The following is a 19,357-nucleotide window of genomic DNA, read 5'->3' as shown; positions in this document are numbered from 1 at the left end:
CAAGCTAGTCATCAGATGAATTTAGAAACATGCTGTTGATGAGGCCCTCGATCTAAAGATGGTGGCTTCAGCAGTGAGGGGGGCTGTGGCGCTGCGTATGAGCATTAGCCGGCCCGTGGCTTTTGTCAGAAAAATTCCCTGGACCGCGGCTTCGAGTGAGCTGAGAGAACACTTTGCACAGTTTGGCCATGTATGAAAGTGCACTGTACCCTTTGACAAAGAGACTGGATTTCACAGAGGTATGGGTTGGATTCAGTTTTCTTCAGAAGAACTTCAGAATGCACTACAACAAGAAAATCATAATCTTGATGGAGTAAAGCTCCACGTTCAAGCTCAAAGACCAAAAGTTTTGCAAGGGGATCAAACATCTGATGAAGAGAAAGATTTTTGAGACTATTACTACCTATTAAACAAAATTAAAAAAAAAAGAAACATGCTGTTGACAAACTGTTCCTATTAATCGTAGGCCACTTTTTAGCTCTGAGCAAGAAATCAAGAGAGGAAAAGTGACTCAAAGGTACTGCTGGGGGCCCCTGGACCTGCCAGCTGGACTGCTTCCATAAACAGTGGCGGCAAATCAAAACCTCCCAACACTAGATCCTGACTCAAATTAGATAAGAACACATCTTATTTCTAAGATACTACTGTGTATGAGATTCTAATAAAGAACAAACTCCCACTGGAAACGAAACTCCGCTTATCTACAACAGTCCTCTTTGGCTGTCAACCGTGTTAACTTTGTTCTGGTAATCCTAGAAAAACACAGAAGAGTCTACTTCCTTTGGGTAAAATGAAACTAATCTAGAGTTGAAACACACTTTCTTAAAAAGGTTGCCATACGTTTCCGCAGCCTCGCGGCGCTAACAGAACCGTCTGCCCTGATGGCTTGCTCTGTGCTACGTCTGGGCTGCCCCACGCCAGTGACCACGACCACGACCATGACCACAGGGGCTTCGGGGTATTTGAAATGTAGACAGTGTGACTAAGTGAAACTTAATCTTTATTTTTAAAAAAATTTAATGAACTGAAATTTAAATAGTCACATGTGGCTGGTGGTTATCACACTGAACAGCACTGGCCAAAGGCAGGAATGATCTTAATTTTCTCTACTCACAGATTCGGGTCTCTAAACAGTCCATGGCTTTTTCATCATTCTGTGAGGACTTTCTCTATATTCTCTTTCTCTAAAATAGTTTGTGGCATCGTACAAGACTGAAAATGTTAAGTGGCACAACATGGAACAACCAAAATAAAGGAAAAGCAGGAACCACAGAAGACACTAAAGAAATAAATGTGTAACTCATAAGCAGAGTCTAAAGCCTCAGTGATATTTATTGCAAATACCTTTGCAATAAAATCAAATCAACTTAGTCAATGCAAATAGCCCTTGGAAAGCACAAAGCTAAACAGAAGGAAAAGAGGCTCTGAAAGCAGGTCCCACAAATCAAATGTAAGTAACCACAGAACATTAAAATCTTCAACAAACATTTCTTCCACTCAGACACCTAATTTCAAGGAAAGCACACACTGAAAATGTTCAGACTGTCAAAGACAGGAACGCAAGAGCCCCACGACAGCACAGCTCTGCTTTTCTACACACTTCTACAGGCAAACACAGTGCTCACCAATGGTGCCAACTGGCTACGTTCTGAAAGCTCGAATTCACCACGACTGTGTCTCCTATATTTTATGACAACTCACTAGCAAGTTAAGGGCAAAACCCATTAAAAAAAAAAAAAAAAAGCTTGTATCTTTTCAAGTTACTTGAAACACAAGCCTGCCTTCATTTTGTTTCAATGTTAATTGAATATTTCGTTTCAATGTCAATTGAATAGTCACACATCAGAAGGGTCTAATCTGGGAACCTACTTACCAGATTTGCCACAAGGATGAAGCACTTTAGAATGATTTCTGACTCACCTCACCGATGAGGAAACTGAGGCACAGGGCAACAGTGGGACTTTCCAGGACCACATGGCTAAGCAGGTGAAGCTGGGATTTGGACCTAAGCAGGCAGTCTGGCTCCAGAGTCCAAGCCTTTACCACACCCCCTCACCTCATACAAAGAAATGAACTCAAACACAGAGCCGCGCTCCAAGGGATCAGATATAATAGAAGAAGCTATCTCAACAAATCCTTCCAGTAAAGATAAAATAAATAAATAAAAATATAAAAAATAAAATACTAAAAAAAAAAGTAACTTAAAGCCACGGTGCAACGAAGCGGCAGGAGATTCAGGGAAGGACAAGCGGGGTTTCAGCAGTGTGCCGGGGGAACAACGGGAGCCGAGGGTGACAAACAGGCAGCCACCAAGGCCGGGACAGGCCAGGGAGGCCAACAGAAAGCAGCAGCCTCCGTTGGTGTTAGAACCAACAAGAAACTTCTGTTCACTCTACTCTGAGTCAGACTCTCACTGTGTTCATTTGTAAGAAGAAAATTAAATCATGTGCAACAAGAATGTCTGAAACAGACCACTACAGACTGTACCTTAAAGGTGATGCATTAATCGGGATCTTGAGATAATTTCCCTTTTTGGGAGTAGTACCTTCTTGCTAACAGTGTAGACTCTACAGTTCAATTTTTCTATTAGATTTCTCTAACATGTGAAAAAGTTCAAGGCTGCCTGTGTTGCATGTTATGCAGTTCCCTGAGGCTTAATACCTCCAAAGACCATAAAGATGGCAGAAAGCTAAAATTACCCGACGGACATCAGAGCTTGAAAAAAAATCAGCATTCGCAGACCACTTTTGAAGATACCCCTTTCCCTAACATTTTCTCCCGTTTCCATTCCCCCTCCCCACGAAAAGACAGCAAAAGAGTGGTGCCCGGCCGGCTCAGTCAGTGGAGCATGCAACTCTTGATCTTGAGGTGGTAAATTCAAGCCCCACATTGGGCATAGAGATTACTTAAAAAAAAAAGAATCAGCATGAATGTAAATTTTTGTTTCACTTCTGACTTTAAAATATCCACATATCCCACTCAATGACCACAAAGCCTAAATAAATGAAGTCAGTGGCAAGTCAAATGCTACTGGGTCACAACTCTTAACATCTAAATCAGGGATTCTCAAACTTTATAGTGCATGCAAGTTTCCAGGGCGGGGGTGTGAGGGTGGGGAATCTTGTTAAAATGCAGATTTTGATTCCACAGATCTGGAGAGGGACCCAGGAGTCTGCATTTCTTAAAAAGAGAAAAAACAAAAAACCTCCCAGGTGATGCCAATATTGCAGGACCATGGATGACGCTCTGAGTAACAAGCACATCGTTTATTTGGCAAACTAATTACTCCAGTGTGTTTCTCTTTATTACAAGAAGGGAAGAAGACAGTGGGGAATACAATTAATTTTTTGGCTAGTCACTTGTTTATAGCAAAAACAAACAAACAAACCTAGCAACTACATCTCTTTGGACCCTGTTTACGGAAATTAAGTGTGCACGCCGTGTGTTTCAGAACACACAAGCAGAGAGATCTCAAACCCTTGAGTCTCTTCCAGTGAACTGAAAAACCAAATGTATATGAAACTACAGAGTGGAAAGTAGAGAAAACGTGCACCTAAATATCCCTGAGGTTCCCAAGGCATTCGCAGGACACTGGTTTCTCTAAGTTTCAGACATTACTTAAAAAACCGAAAATACTTGTTTTAGACTTTGATGCTGTGGCTTCACCTCACTTCACTGACATTTCCCTGATGCACTGCAGTTCCTGGAGCTGCACATGACTCTTCCTTTTCGCAGTCTTGGCAGAAATGGCTGGTGTCCACTTCTTCCTGGGCATCCAGCTCTAGTACCTTTCCCAGGCTTCCCTGCAGTTCGGTGTGGCCACATGACTGAGCGATGGACAACAGAACGGGAGCAGAAGTGATGAGCACCACTTCCCGACCTGGGCCATAAAAATCTCCTATGCTGTATGCTCCCTGCCCTGTTCCCATCAGTCAGCCGAGTGCAGAATACTCCAGACCCCAGCAGGAGTCGAGTCCTTGAGTCTCCCTTGGGAGAAAGCTGCCCGACCAGGAACTGTCACTGCATCAGCCACGGGAATGTGAGGGCTGTGGGTCATAGCAGTTAGCCAACCTTGAGTGATACACTTAGTATTCCTATACTTTAGAGACTTGATTTTAGACATAGGAGTTTGATTCCTGAGAGCAGTACATACATTTGTCATTTATTATTTTAAAAATGTTATCATTTGGAATCTGGATCTAAAAGGAAAGTGTCTTAAGAACTTATTATAATCCTTCATTTTACATATTAGAATCTGGGGCCCAGAGAAATGATATTCCCAAGCCAGCGCTGGCGTGTGACCCAAAGCTGATCCATACCAGGCTCTCAGTGCTGGTTACGTGGATGAACGACTCCTACTCAAGTGGGCCACTGGCTGTCCCGTGCTCTGTGATTTTCTAAACTGCACGGTGTCATACGCTGAATGTGTCCCCCACAAAAAGTGGAAGTCCTAGGCCTCAGTCACAACGTGACCTTTGGAAATGAGGTCACTGTAGATGTAGTTAAGATGCAGTTACTGGGCGGGGGGGGGGCTATTCTAACAACTGGTGTCCTTATAAAAAGGGGAAATTTGGACACAGAGAGAGACTCCATAGAGAGAAAGCCATAGGAAGGCACACAGGGAGAAGATGACCATCTCACACCCCTCAGAAGGAACCGGCCCTGCCAGTACTGTGATTTTGGACTTCACACCTCAAGAACTGTGCGTAAATTTCTGTGGAGTCACCCAGTTTCTGGGGCCTTGTTGGGGCAGCCGGTGTTAGCAAACTAATACTTGGAGTTTTTTCTGAAAATATTTTCCCGAAACTTCCTGGAGGATAGCCAGTGTCCTTTCTTGCCTGCAGGAGGTTTCGACAGCCCTGGCAGCTGCCCTCATGAGACAGGAAGAGCCAGCGCTCCTGGTTCTCACCTGCCCTCTGCCCCCTTGTGCAATCCTGCCACCCTTAGTTCCCCTTTCCACCTGCTTCCTTCCCTTCCTTTGAAGTGCCCAAGGTGCTGACATTTAAAAGTTCAGAAGTGTCCAGTAAAACTTGTCAAGTATCAAAAAAAGGTTTCAGACTTCCCCTGCAATTATTTCCATGACATAAAATCAACTTCTCTGTAAAGCTCTGTGCAGGCAGTCCTGTTTTGCTGCAAGTCTATTAACGTGGTCACTGATGGATGTGTGAGGTCAGCCTATGAAAAGGACAGTTGCATGCCATCTAAGGGATGGTGACCGTTATGGGCAGAAGAAAATCAAAGTCTGGCTGCTTTGGATCAGTCAGTCCCCCAAGCCTGGCTGCCCACTGGAATCGTTCTGGGAACTCTCAAATATAAGCAGAAATCCCTGGAGCTCTACCCCAACCATGAAGATTATAGATTTAGTGGGCCTGAAACAGGGGATGGGAGCATATACTAACGTGGAGGTTCTACCGCACAAGCCTGGTTTGGGAGCCACCGATTTAGGGTATTTGGCTTCTCTAATAAATTTCAGCTTAATTTCCCACCTTCTCATATTTCTTTTCTTTCAACCCTGGAAGCAGACTTCCAGAATGTATTTGCAAATGTCTAACACATAAACAACACCTTCCATACTACGTGGGAAAACACACACACCTGAACACAACGTATGTGGAGTTGCCTTCCTGCCTGAAGGAGCCCCAGGCCAGCCGCGGGCCGGCTCCCACGGTGCTTCCCCCACAGGAGCCCTGCGCACACCTGCTGCCAAACGGCTCCTCTTGGTCGGCCGTCACCCTCCGTGCGTCCTGCACAGGCCTACACACTTATGCTCCCAGAGGCGTCAATGGTGCCACACCGCACGCCCACCTGGACCTGCTCCCTGGGCTGGCCCTCAGAGTTTCCACCATCCAGTCCGACTCGCTTCCCAGGCCTCCCTCCCGGCTGGCACAGGCCACCCTGCCCACGTGAGGACTACACCTCGCACTATACCTCCGTCTCCGCGGGCCCTTCTGATGCAGCAGCTGCTCTCTCCCTCCTCAACAGCCCCCACCGCCCCCACCCACATCCTACCGCCACCACTTGCGCCCTGTCCCATGGCTTCAGGCATCCCTGCCCACGTACCATCAGTGTCTTGGTGTATTTCTGTAAACGAGCCCATCGTTTCTCATTTTACTTAAGTTTACTTTAAATGTTAACATTATCTCCTGCCATAAATATCAAAGCAGCACCCCCGGCCACTACGGCAGCCTCTCTCCGAGCTCTGGGACATCGCCCTGTGTTCCGTTCCCAGCATTTGTCACAGTGACTACTGCCGTACTCAGCTCTCTGAGCACTTCTCTCCAACTGGACTGTGGGTTCCACGGAGGCAGGGGCTGTATCTGTCTTATCCACCAGGCTATCCCACCGCATGCACCGTGCTTAAAGCAGAGGCGAGCCCCTCTCAGGTGTTCAGTGAAAGCTGCTGAATGAAAGAACAGTTCACAATAGGGAGAAGGAGGGCGAGGGGCCCAGTGAAACAGAAGCAGAGTTCATATGGGTGAAAATACCAACAGGAGCTGTTGGCATCCATGCCATTAAACTAAGTGGTAGGTTTTCCGTGGCCAACAGAACACCAGAGACACAAACATCTGGGTCTGCGGCAGCGACACCAGGAAAACAGGGCCATCGGCATTTCCATCATGTGAGCTGCACGGGGGAGCTCCTACATCAGGTATTTGCTCCCTCGTGTGAGCACTCACCAAGGACATGTGACATGCTCTGGAGGTGAGACATGGACAAGCCTTGCTCCTTGCTCTCAAACCCTCACAGACGGAGCACAGAGGATTGTGAGCACAGCGGAAATGGTAAATACGTGTCCCTGCCTGCCTGAGCCAGCCCCAGCCGTCATTATACATGTCATTACACATTTGTCCAAACCCATAGAAGACAGACACCACCAAGGGAACCTTAAGAGATTTGGGGTGATGGTGTGTCGATGTAGGTTCATCGGTTGTAACAAATGCAGCCCCCCCCCCCCCGTGGGGGCGTTGATAATGGGAGAGGCTGTGCGGGGGCGGGGGGAGTGCAGAAGGAATAGAGAAAATCCCTTACTTTCCTCTTAATTTTGTTATGAAAACTACTCAAAAATAATAATAACGAAATAAAGTCTTACAGGGAAAAAAAAAAAGGAAAAAAATCAACTGTCCCAGTCCAGTGGGGAAACCACGACATGACTACCAATTACATTCTGATGAGGTCAGTGGGATAACAAGGTGCCCAGGGAATGGGGAAGGCGGCTTGGCAGCAAGGGTTCACAGAGGAAGCAATCGCTCTGGAGCGAAGGTTCACAGGGGGCATGACCTGCCCCAGCTGGCAGGTCAGGGCAGAGGGAACAAAGGCACACATAGGAGGTGGTCAGGGAGCGGCCCAAGCTTGGCCGGAGCTGGCCAGGCACGCAGGGACATGTCATAAAAGGCAGTCTGAGTCTACACCCAGCAAGGATGAGCCATGGAAGGGTTTTAAGCAGAGAAACAACAAACTAGATCTGTTTCAGAAAGAACTGAAGGATGTTGAAATGCCACATGGAGGGAGGGACCCTAAACCATCTGATTTCCTCAGTTACCAAGACAGAAAAAACGATATATGCCAACAACTCACTGTGTGACAAACTTCTGCTTTTATCTCTTTTAAGGCTCGTTCAGAAAACACACAACCGCAGCACCGCAGGAAGCAAAACCTGGAGAAATAATCCAAAATGGAGGATGACTTAAATAATAATTTAAAAATGATCACCCAGATTATCGGTTAACATTTGTTTAGTCTGTACAAAGGCCAAAAACTACAGAGAGAAAAATGGTCACATTTGATTCCATTAAGGAAAAAGAAATTAGTATGTCCCATATATATTTATTTATACTACTTTAAACCAGAAATATAGGCCATAGTCCCATTCCTGGTCCCTTGTAATAATCCTTTAGAATAATGTCTCTCCTACAAAAAAAAATAAATATAAATATATTAAAGAAAAAAAAAACCCACAAACATAAAAAGTCAAAAGACAGAACAGGAACTCTTGGGAGAGACTATTTTAAATATATATGAGATTCAGTGTTTTTTTTGTTTGTTTTAGATTTTATTTATTTATTTGAGAGAGAAAGAGCACAAGCAGAGTGAGCGGCAGGCAGAGGGAGGAAGAGAAGCAGGCTCTCCACTGAGCCGGGAGCCTGATGTAGGGCTCGATCCCAGGACCCTGGGATCATGACCTGAGCCAAAGGCAGACGCTTAACTGAATGAGCCACCCAGGCGCCCCGAGATTCAGTGTTTATGAATATTCAAAAAGGTCTCAAAAAGCAAAAATAAACAATGTATTAGAAAAATAGGCAAAGGCATTAACATGCGATTCATAGGAGAAATATAAATGGCCAAAACATACAAAAAATGCTTAACCTCAACTGCTAATTAAAGAAATTCAGTGCAAAACAATGATGTGCCATGTTTTACGTATCCGGCAATAATGAGAGAGACTAAAGTTATCCAGCTAGAAACAGAGGAAACAGGCATGTCTGTTGGTGGTGGGCACAACACGGTGCGTTTTAGAAGGACAATTTGTCAGTATCGAGGAAAAAAAGCACTTTTCCGAGCATCTCCTATAGAAACATGCTCACGATTGTGCAAATGCATAAATATGTACTTATGAAGTTGTGTAAGACAGTGCTGCTTGTAACAAGGAAAAAGAGGAAAGCACCTAGATGTTCATCAACAGAGGAATGGTTATATAAATTATGAACACTCACATAGCTATTAAAAGTAGCAAGGTAAAGCTATATGCAAGGCCATGAAAACATGCTCACATTAGACAGAGAAGTAGGAAACAAAGAGGTTACAAGATATGTATAATACGTTTCCACGACTCGAAAGAATATACATTTATTTATAATTCCAATGGCAGAGGTGTAGGGAAGTGTGGAGTATGTGTGTTGGTGCTAGGCAGGTCTGTGGGGCGGGGGGGTGGGGGGGGTGGGAAGGTGAAACTCCAAACAACTAAGAACACTGCCATGGGAGGCAGGGGCTGGGGGAAAGGGGCAAAACTTACCTGCACATTTTACTTTATATATTCCTCTAAAAATGCCACAATAGAAAGTCTCTCCAATTCCTTAGGGATTATAGTGGATACAGATTGCGTTAACAAAAACCCAATTAATAACACTGTACTACATTCATTTACTGTTGTTTAGGACCAAAAAAAATTCCTATTTTATGGATGCTTACTAATTATTAATAATTTAGAAAATTATTTTTTTAAAGATTTATTTATTTATTTGACAGAGAGAGAGAGAAGCAGCAGAGGGAGAGGGAGAAGCAGACTCCCTGCAGAGCGGGAGCCCTATGCGGGACTTGATCCCAGGACCCTGGGATCATGACCTGAGCCAAAGGCAGACATTTAACAACTGAGCCACCCAGGCGCCCCAGAAAATTATTTTTCTTTAAACAAAGGCTCAATGTTTTCATTACACTAGTCATTTGTTTCTATTTTTCTCTATATTTAAATCTTTATTATATAGACTTTAATAAATGTATGAAGTCACCCCCAGATCAATTATCTAGTGTGGAGGCCATATTAATAGCAGGAGGGCAAAGCCAAAACAGGCCAAGCTCAATTAACTGGGAAGAGAGAAGAGAGATTAACCAGTGAAAAAGGGGAAAAACTAGGGAAGCCACAATCGGAGCAACAGGCTACAGGTAACCCCTTGCTCAAGACCCCAGAGTTGAGTCTGTTTCTGCTAAGTTCCTCTTTTGAGGTGAACCGTGGTTTTCTTAAAAAGAAGTGGGAAGCCAGACACAAAAAGTCAAATACTGAATGATTCTATGTATAGGAAATCTCCAAAATAGGCAAATCCATGAAGACAGAGAGCAGACCGGCAGTGGCCAGGGGCTGGGGCTGGGGGAATGGGAAGGGACTGCTCTGTGTCTACGGAGTTTTCCTTTGGGGTGAGGGAAATGGAAGCAGACAGAGGCTGGTGGCTGCACAGCACTGTGGTTGTAACAAACACCCCTGAAACATGCACCTTAAAATGGTCACTTTTATGTTACAACTTTAACCTTGAAATAATGTGTGTGTATACCACATACAGAAACGCACACAAAAGTGGGATGAGGTGAGTCTACTTCCCCAGAACTTTAGCTTTTTAATTAATTCATTACTTTTTCTTTCTTTTAGCTTTATTTAGGTACAACTGACAAACACACATTTTCTATATGTAGGGTGTACAACTTGATGATTTGATGTATGTATATACTGTGAAACAATCATCACTATCAAGCCAATTAACATATCTACCACCTCACAGAGCTATCACTAAATGGTAAACCCTGAGAGGCTTAAATGATTTAAAGTCAGACTATCTGAAGAATATAATTTTTAAAATTAATTAATTGATTTTTTTATGTAGTGTTCCATGATTGTTTGCATATAACACCCAGGGCTCCATGCAATACATGCCCTCCTTAATACCCATCACCAGGCTAACACATCCCCCCACAACACCCCCCAAAACCCCTGAAGAATATAATCTTTAAAAGCCCCTTGGGCCTAAAATTTTACTCCTCTCCAAATCCACAAAGCCACAGGTTATGCCATTTCAGGGCATGGTGGTCACGCTGTCTGGCATAGTATGCCACGCATAGCGCACACACGTCTGTTGAACGGATGTGTACAAATGTGCCAGAATGCTCCAGATTCAAGGTGGTTGTTTATAGCTCAAAGTTTTTACTTACTTGAGATTCTCCCCGTTTCACCCCCGCCCATTTCCTGAATGAAAATAGTAAAAAAGTACTACCTTTCAACAAGTAATATGTTAGATGGAAGATTCCAGATGGCAGGTGGGACTACCAGTTATTAAAGGTATTTCTAAATGGTGGGAAGAGCTGAAAGCTTTGGCTTACTGAGACATTCTATAAAAAGGCACCTGCTACAGTCAACATTCATATTTTTTAAGGCAGAAATATACAGGTCACTTATGTTTGCTATAGAACTCTTGACCTTAGGATTTCTGGTGCTCTAGTCAGAGGACTTGTTTGCTACAAATTCAAAGCAAGTTATCATTATCAGCTAGGTCTTTAGCTGACTGACTGACCACACATTGGGTGCCACTGTTTTCCACCACATGGTTTTCAGCAATTATAAGGAAATGGGAGCTGCCTGATGGGCAACATTTGTCCTTTGCTTTCTTCCCATAGAAAAAACCAAATAATCCAATTCAAGTCTCATAAAGTGTCACATGAGAAATTTTTAAAATCCCTCTTTACTCTAAGTGCTCCTACTCTCAAGAACAGAAAGCACAGACACCAAAGTTGAGTGGACTTGGTGGGACACCACATGAGAAATGGCTATTGGGGAATGAACATGGTCTTATGGCAGCACCACTACCTCTAAGACACAACCCAAAACCAAAGGAAACCTTAAAGAATACTGTGTGATTGGGGTGCCTGGGTGGCTCAGTCGTTAAGCGTCTGCCTTCGGCTCAGGTCATGATCCCAGGGTCCTGGGATCGAGCCCCGCATCGGGCTCCCTGTTCTATGGGAAGCCTGCTTCTCCCTCTCCCGCTCCCCCTGCTTGTGTTCCCTCTCTCGCTGTGTCTCTCTCTCTCAAATAAATAAATAAAATCTTTAAAAAAAGAAAAAGAAGACAACTGTGTGATTATAAAGCTACAGCACGAATCCTAACAGCACCAGTGTTGTCTAACCAGACTCCACACCATCTGCCCCACATCCCTTACTGACCTGTGCCGGCCATTCATCTCCAAGCCCACAACGGGGCAGATGAAACGTGCCCGCTGGAGGTCATCGTGTTTGTCACCTTTTGTGTTTCCTTTGTCCCCTTCCCAGGCAGGATTATCAGAAAGCCTGAGTTCTGTCACATTCTGTGAAAAACCATCCATAGTTTAAGAATTCATCTGATAAATGGATCATCCTTAGCCTCAATTAACCACCTAAATTGATAGAGAAATTGTTATTCCAGTCCTTTCCCATCCAAACCTCTTCTTCCTAGCTCCTTTTCTTTGGCCATCAATTGTAACATGGATAAAAAAATTAAACCATAAACTGCAATAGAAAACAAGAGCTTTAAAATTCAGACTGGTAAGTGAATTAGTTAATTTCTATTTTATAAATATTTTGCTATCTAAGGAAAAGTACCTTTGGACATGAAAAATAAGTCCACTAAGAGAAAGCTCTGTATTTTCATCCAGAAAGGAACATTTTCTTTCCCTGCGAATGAATCTTCACTGAGACTGTTCCATATTCCTGGCGGGCCATATTTATTTAGTAATTGAACAGACAGGGGCGCCTGGGTGGCTCAGTCGTTAAGCGTCTGCCTTCGGCTCAGGTCATGGTCCTGGGGTCCTGGGATTGAGTCAAGCATCGGGCTCCCTGCTCAGCGGGCAGCCTGCTTCTCTCTCACCCACTCCCCCTGCTTGTGTTCCCTCTCTCGCTGCGTCTCTCTCTGTCAAATAAATAAAATCTTAAAAAAAAAAAAAAATTACTGGGGTGCCTGGGTGGCTCAGATGGTTGAGCGTCTGCCTTCAGCTCAGGTCATGGTCCCAGGGTCCTGTGATCGAGTCCCGCATCAGGCTCCCTGCTAGGCGGGGAGCCTGCTTCTCCCTCTGCCTCTCTCCTTCTCTCTGACTTTCATGAATAAATTAAAAAAAAAATTACTAATTTTCCTGAAATTAACATATCTTGTATCCTGTAATCACTCCCAAGAATTCAAACAAAAGGCCTAATATAATAAAAAATTTACAAAGAAAGAAGAGAAAAACCCAAAGCCTTATACGGAGAGCCAGGGACTCTGGTTCTGGGTTGGGGCCTCATTAGCTGTGTGGCCTCAAAAAGTCATGGAGAGGGGCGCCTGGGTGGCTCAGTTGTTAAGCGTCTGCCTTTGGCTCAGGTCATGACCCTGGATCGAGCCCTGCATCGGGCTCCCTCCTCGGCGGGAAGCCTTCTTCTCCCTCTCCCACGCCCCCTGCTTGTGTTCCCTCTCTGTCTCTCTCAAATAAACAAACAAATCTTAAAAAAAAAAAAGTCATGGATAGTGAGTATTCTCACCTGTGAGATGAAGTGTCTGACAAGGTTGATGGTCCTCAAATTCTCTACCACCTTCCTGATTTTTCTCCCATTGACCAGATTTGCAAGATTTTGTCCTCTCAATCAACTTCCTTTACTAAAAAACTTGTTTTTCCATTTTATAAAAGAATTTTAACTGCCAATCAGAACATCTAATTAGCAGGAGATACCACAATGACTTAATAATGATCTACCTTATAAAATTCTCTAATTCTGTGTCTTCCAAATCAAAACTTCAAGTAGCTGAGTTTTAACTACAAAAATGATGTCTCCAAACATTTATACATCACATTGTTTTCAAAGTTCTTTTGTACATATTAAATTATAACAAATTTATAAGGCAGGAAGGACAGGCATGGGAACTCTTGGCTTGAGCTTTAAGTGACCTGCCCCAAATCATACTTTCATTAGGTGGCTGGGTGGGACTAGAATTCCAAATTTCTGAGTTCAGTCTATAATGTACCTGAATTCTATAAAATAAACGTTAACCACTGAGACCCCTGGAGAACTTCAGAATCACTGGTCTTACCTTAATGCTTTTAATGTGAGATGCTGCCTTCCCAAGAGCCTTTTCGGAAGATTTGTCCAATAGAAACTCAATGACGGCATCTTTGTTATAAAGTCTGCAACAATAAGGATGAGTCAGAACATTCTAGCAACAATCAACCTCCACACAAAGGAGTAAGATGAAATTCAGTACAATCCAAAGTCATTTATATCTGATGACAGGAATGCCCTGCATTATTAAAAAAGTAAATTAAATCCTGTCTCAACTATTTCCACAGTATACAAAGAAAGAAACTAGTTTAAACCAAGGGTTGCAAACTGGCAGTCTGAGGGCTGAATGTGATCTGAACAGGACCTTAAAAATTGGGAAAATTAATATAAAAGTACATTTTCAACTTTTCCTGGGGAAAACAATCAGAAGTTCTGGAATCACTAGGCCCGCATTCTTGAGCTGCAACAACTGGCTGGAAATGAGCAGCACCTACCCTTTTAGACAGGACGTGAACTCTCCAGTTTCCTCCAGTCCCCACCATTCCCTACTACCCCACACGGCTTCCTCATGCATTTATGTTTAAAACTGAGCTCCTACTGGCCCCTGAATTTTCAGATCATGGATTAAATAAACCAAACTGACTAAAAAAATGCAGAAGTATGTTCAGAGACAGGGAATGACAACCTAGGCTTCACAAACTTGTTCAAGATGATTCACATTTCATGAATCAAGAACCGCATTTACACATTAAAATTCTTTTTCCTTCACATTAAAATTCTTTTAAAAATTAGTTAATAAAAACTCATCTCAATTAAGTAGAAGGAACCATACCTGCCGAGTTCACAGGCAACTATTGGTCGCCTTAATATTTCTTGACTTAGAGTACAATAGTTCCATTGGGCCACTAATTCAGCATCTTTGTCAACCTAAGAAAAGAAAAAAAATCCTTCCAATTAACTTTCACCTCTGAAAGATATATGGTCCACAGTTCTACCTATAAGGGCTTATTTAGTTATACCACATGTGATGATTTTTGTCTTTTAAATCAAAGATAGTGACACATGAAGCTGGGATTAAAAAGTCCAAGTAACTAATACCATGTCAAATCAAGTTCCCACTGAACAGGACATGTACAACAAAACAGTTCACATCAAGTCATTAAATTGCTTATGTAAGCTGCATATAAATATTAGTATTTGTATCTATTTTTTAAAGTTTATTTATTTTTTTAGTAACCTCTACACTCAACGTGGGACTTGAACTCACGACCCCGAGATCAAGAGTCACTCTTCCGACTGAGCCAACCAGGTGCCCCTAGCATTTGTACCTTAACAGTAAGTTAGAGAAGCAGTACAGAAAAAATAAGCAATACAGGTTAATTTCTATCAATGGCAAAGGCTCCAAAGTTTTAGCTGAATTTAAAGACTGAGAATTTAGAAAATAGTTATTTTTTTAAGTTCAGCACAAAGACTATATAATTCTTTATAAAAATCAAATCCAAACACAAGACCTTCTATTGCCCTCAAATGATATTTCACCTATATAATATTCCACGTCCCACTATTTTCCCCTCCTAAAATGCCAAACCTGGATAATAGGAGGGCACAAGTGGGAGAAAGTAGGGAGAGGAAAAAAAATACGGAAAAATTCCCTTAAATTTACTTTTTGCAGTAACAACTGCTTGTTTACTGTGTGCCAAGTGCTGTGTTAAGCAGTTTCTGTGACTTTATCTTTCAGCCCTCATAAAAATCCTAAAACTTAGTATTTTTACTTTGTTACTGAGGAGATGGAGGTACCAAGAGGTTAGGTTACATGCCCAAGGTCTCACAGCAAGTAGATGAAGATGCTAAGAACCCAAACAGGCTGGCTCCAGAAACCAAGTTTTGTGTTGTTTTTTTTTTAGATTTTATTTATTTGACAGAGAAGGGGGAGGGGCATGGTGGAGGAGAGTCTCAAGCCGACTCTGCGATGAGTGCAGAGGCCAAGGCAGGGCTTGATCCCATGACCCTGAGATCATGACCTGAGCTGAAACCAAGAATCAGACACTTAACCAACTGTGCCACCCATGTGCTCCAGAGACCATGCTTTTAATCACTACTTTTACCGCTTTTCTATTATTTCAAATAGAACAAAATAAAAACAAAACCCACACGACTGCAACTGTTGTTCTATCCATACCCCAGATCCAAGAGCTCTACGCTGGTTGCTTAAATAACTTTTATCAAAATTCACAATGTAGGGGCTCCTGGGTGGCTCAGTCGTTGAGCATCTGCCTTCGGCTCAGGTCATGATCCCAGGGTGCTGGGATGGAGCCCCGCGTCGGGCTCCCTGCTCCGTGGGAAGCCTGCTTCTCCCTCTCCCACTCCCCCTGCTTGTGTTCCCTCTCTCGTTGTGTCTCTGTCAAATAAATAAATAAAATCTTTAAAAAAAATATTCACAATGTAGCCAAGCCCCAAGAAAAACCTGCCACCAGTGAAGTGGATTTACTACACCCGTTGCAGAGTCAAAAAAGCCATGTTCAGCCAAGTCCAGGTTCTCCTTTCTGGATCCCTCACCTGCTTTACCCATAGTCCTTTGCTGATTCAAAAGATAACTGTGATAGCTGGGGACAGGGAGAAAAGTGATAAACTAATCCTTACCCGGGTTGGTAACCCCAAAAAACTTCTGAAACCTTTTTTTTTTTTTTAAACCAGGGTCTTTCTTCAGGGAAATGTCTTAAATTACAGCAATGGTTTTACCAGACAAAACACACCATGTGAGTGATCAAAAATATTAAATTATTATATATCTATTTGAAACGTAAGCAATGCAAAGGCTGAACTCTGTTCACTGCCGTGTCCCCAGGGCCTAGAATAGTGTCTGTGATAAGCATTTAATAAAGTATTTGTTGAATAAATAAGGATAACAAAATCCATCCTGCCTGAGCACTCTGGTTGTCTCAGATCACCCTTTCTTCTTTTCTATCCCCTTCTGACACCTTACCAAGCTTTTCATTAAGCTACGCCTCTTCAGCCCTGGCCACAAGTTAATGAAACTAGCTGAATACTTTTTGGCAAAAGCTCTCGTGAGTGTTAACTATTTAGCATTAGTCTATGCATCTGTAGGTGTGATGAGAAGGAACACTCCATCCTCTTGAGAGTCCATTCATTCTCAAATTCAACACATCTACCAGGTGTCTACTGTGTGGTGGACAAAGGTAAGACACACAGTCTCTGTTCATGTCTGAGAAAGACAGACAATAAACAAATGAAAACAGTGATAAGCACTATAAAGAAAAGTAAAGCAGCAAAAGAGGATAGAGAGCGATGGAAGTGAGATGTATTTTGGCGATAGTGGACTCAGATGACATCTGAGGAAAGAACTGAATGAAGTGAAGAAACAAATCATATGAACATCTCAGTGAAGAACATTATCAGGTTGGGGAAATTATACTCCAGGCTGAGAAACAAAGGCCTGTATGGCTGAAACAGAATGAAAGACTGGGAGAGGGGTAGAAGATGAGGTGGAGGGGCAAGGCGTCTGATCACACAGGACCTTGTGGGATTTTGTTCTGAATATAACAAAAAGCTGCTGGAGGATTTTAAATACAGTAGTGATATATGAGATTTACCTTTTGAAAAGATTTTCTAGCTGCTGAATAGAGAATATATGCAGCATTCACATGTGCCAGGCACTGTATTAGCTACTTTACATGCCTTCTGTTATTAAAAAATAATTACTGGGGAGCCTGAGTAGCTCAGTCTGCCTTCGGCTGGGGTCATGATCCCAGGATTCTGGGATCGAGCCCCAGATAGGGCTCCTTGCTCAGCAGGGAGTCTGCCTCTCTCTCTCCCTCTGCCTACCACTCCCCCTGCTTGTACTCTCTCTCTCTCTGTTAAATAAATAAATACGGGGCGCCTGGGTGGCTCACTCGTTAAGTGTCTGCCTTGGCTCAGGTCATGATCTCAGGGCCCTGGGATTCAGCTCCCCCCGCCCCGGCCATCGGGCTCCCTGTTCTGCAGGAAGCCTGCTTCTCCCTTTCCCACTCCACTCCCCCTGCTTGTGTTCCCTCTCCCGCTGTCTCTCTCTCTGTCAAATAAATAAAATCTTAAAAGTAAATAAATAAACAAGCAAACAAATAAAATCTTAGGGAAAAAAGTAATTAACGCGGGGCGCCTGGCTTAGCTGGTAGACCACGTGACTCTTGATCTTGAGGTCATGAGTTCAAGCCCCACGATGGGCGTAGCGATTATTTAAACAATAAAGGGTTAAAAAAATAATCACCAATGCTAACTTTTTTTTTAAGATTTTATTTATTTATTTGAGAGAGAGAGAGAATGAGAGACAGAGAGCCCGAGAGGGAAGAGGGCCAGAGGGAGAAGCAGACTCCCCGCTGAGCAGGGAGCCCGATGCGGGACTCGATCCCGGGGCTCCAGGATCATGACCTGAGCCGAAGGCAGTCGCTCAACCAACTGAGCCACCCAGGCGCCCACCAATGCTAACTTTGAATTCCTGAATAAGTGGTTGTAAATCCTGGCTTCATTACCTGTCAGTTGTGTGATCTTGGTCATGTTACTGACTCAATTTCCCTGTTTAGTAGCATGAAAATTATGACATACAGTTTTTCTCAGTTACCTGTGAGAATTAAGAATTATTCACTCATTCATTTACTCACCGTTTTACTGTGCCAAGAATTGTGCTAGCTGCAGAGGAGAAAAGGTGAAGACTGCGCCACAGGGAACTTATCTTTTTCTGTGACTGACATTAATCAACCATGAAAGCAGTGTGCAGGGTGGTAAGATGGTTTTTTTAAGAGAAAGACCTGATCTTATGTGGATAAGAGAACCTTTGGGACGAATTCCCGGAGAAAATGAAGTTAAGTGTGTATAAAGCTCAACAAACAGCAGCCATTTGTTTCATTGTAACTAACGGCAGACAAGCTTTAGATCCTGGCCTTGCCACTTACTAGGGTTGCAACTTTGTCCTCTTGGCCCTCAATGTCTTTGCCTGAAAAGCGAGGATGATGACAATACGTGCCCACAGGGCTGTTGTGAGAACTGTACGAGCCACCGCATATTAAGCGTACTGCCAGGTGAGTAGCAACAGTAAGCACTCAATAAAAGTCTGATACTAATATTGTTGTTAATTCTGAGTTCTCCAAATGAGATAAATGAGCACGGGAGCGTCAGGAACCCCGCTAGCTCCCCGCCCTTCCTTCGCTCCCTGGGGACCCCCCCTACCGCTGGTCCCCACCGGACCCACGTCGCTGACCTTCTCAACCTTCTTCGGCCCCTTCACCAGTTCATGTCTCTTGGGGATTGTTCCTCCGTCGCAACCCATCGCCAGCCAGGAGTCAGAGTCAGCAGCGATATCCCGCAGCGACCACTTCGGGGGGGGTCCCTGGCGACCGCTGCAGTCACTTCCGGCGCGCCGGGATGACGCAACACGCCCGCCGTGACGCATGGGGCGGATCCGTTGCCAAGCCCCGGTTGCCATGGAGAGCGTCGCTAGGCGCTGGGCGAGGCCCCGCGGCTAGGGCTGCCGGAGCTCCAGCCAGTCCTTGCACGCACAGGGGCTGGCGGAGCGTCGGCATCTCCCGGCCCGGCCCGTTCCTTCCTCCTTACGGTGGGTGCAGGGTTTCTGCTGCACCGTGGCGATCGCTCGCCGCGCCTCGGGGTTAGGGGTGACTCAAGAGCACCCCCCGTTCTTGGGTCCCGTCCCACCCCAGTGTGTCTGACTGTGGGTCTGGCACATCCCCGGCGCTCTGAGCGCGGCGAGGGAAAGGGCCGCATTTTGTTAATGCGATTAACGAGGCAGGTGAATGGCATCTGTTACTTCAGA

General features: G+C 44.1%; 1 protein-coding gene and 1 pseudogene across 2 annotated transcripts in view; one reads left to right on the top strand and one right to left on the bottom strand.

Moving 5' to 3' along the window:
• The window catches only part of RTF2 (replication termination factor 2), a 39,546-nt gene extending 20,581 nt beyond the window's left edge, over positions 1 to 18,965 (bottom strand). For both annotated transcript variants that reach the window (XM_027623379.1, XM_027623381.1), the window contains exons 1-5: positions 18,788 to 18,965; positions 14,369 to 14,463; positions 13,568 to 13,661; positions 11,698 to 11,837; positions 7,576 to 7,654 (exon numbers count right to left, since the gene is read on the bottom strand). In XM_027623379.1, coding sequence (XP_027479180.1) covers positions 7,576 to 7,654; positions 11,698 to 11,837; positions 13,568 to 13,661; positions 14,369 to 14,463; positions 18,788 to 18,856 — 477 coding nt within the window. In that variant the 5' untranslated portion in view covers positions 18,857 to 18,965. The remainder of the gene's footprint in view (positions 1 to 7,575; positions 7,655 to 11,697; positions 11,838 to 13,567; positions 13,662 to 14,368; positions 14,464 to 18,787) is intronic.
• Positions 59 to 391, top strand: LOC113938172 (annotated as a pseudogene).
• Positions 18,966 to 19,357: the final 392 nt, after the last annotated feature.

Source organism: Zalophus californianus, chromosome 8 (assembly GCF_009762305.2).
Source record: "Zalophus californianus isolate mZalCal1 chromosome 8, mZalCal1.pri.v2, whole genome shotgun sequence".
NCBI lineage: Eukaryota > Metazoa > Chordata > Mammalia > Carnivora > Otariidae > Zalophus > Zalophus californianus.
This window is presented reverse-complemented; position numbering and strand designations above follow the sequence as displayed.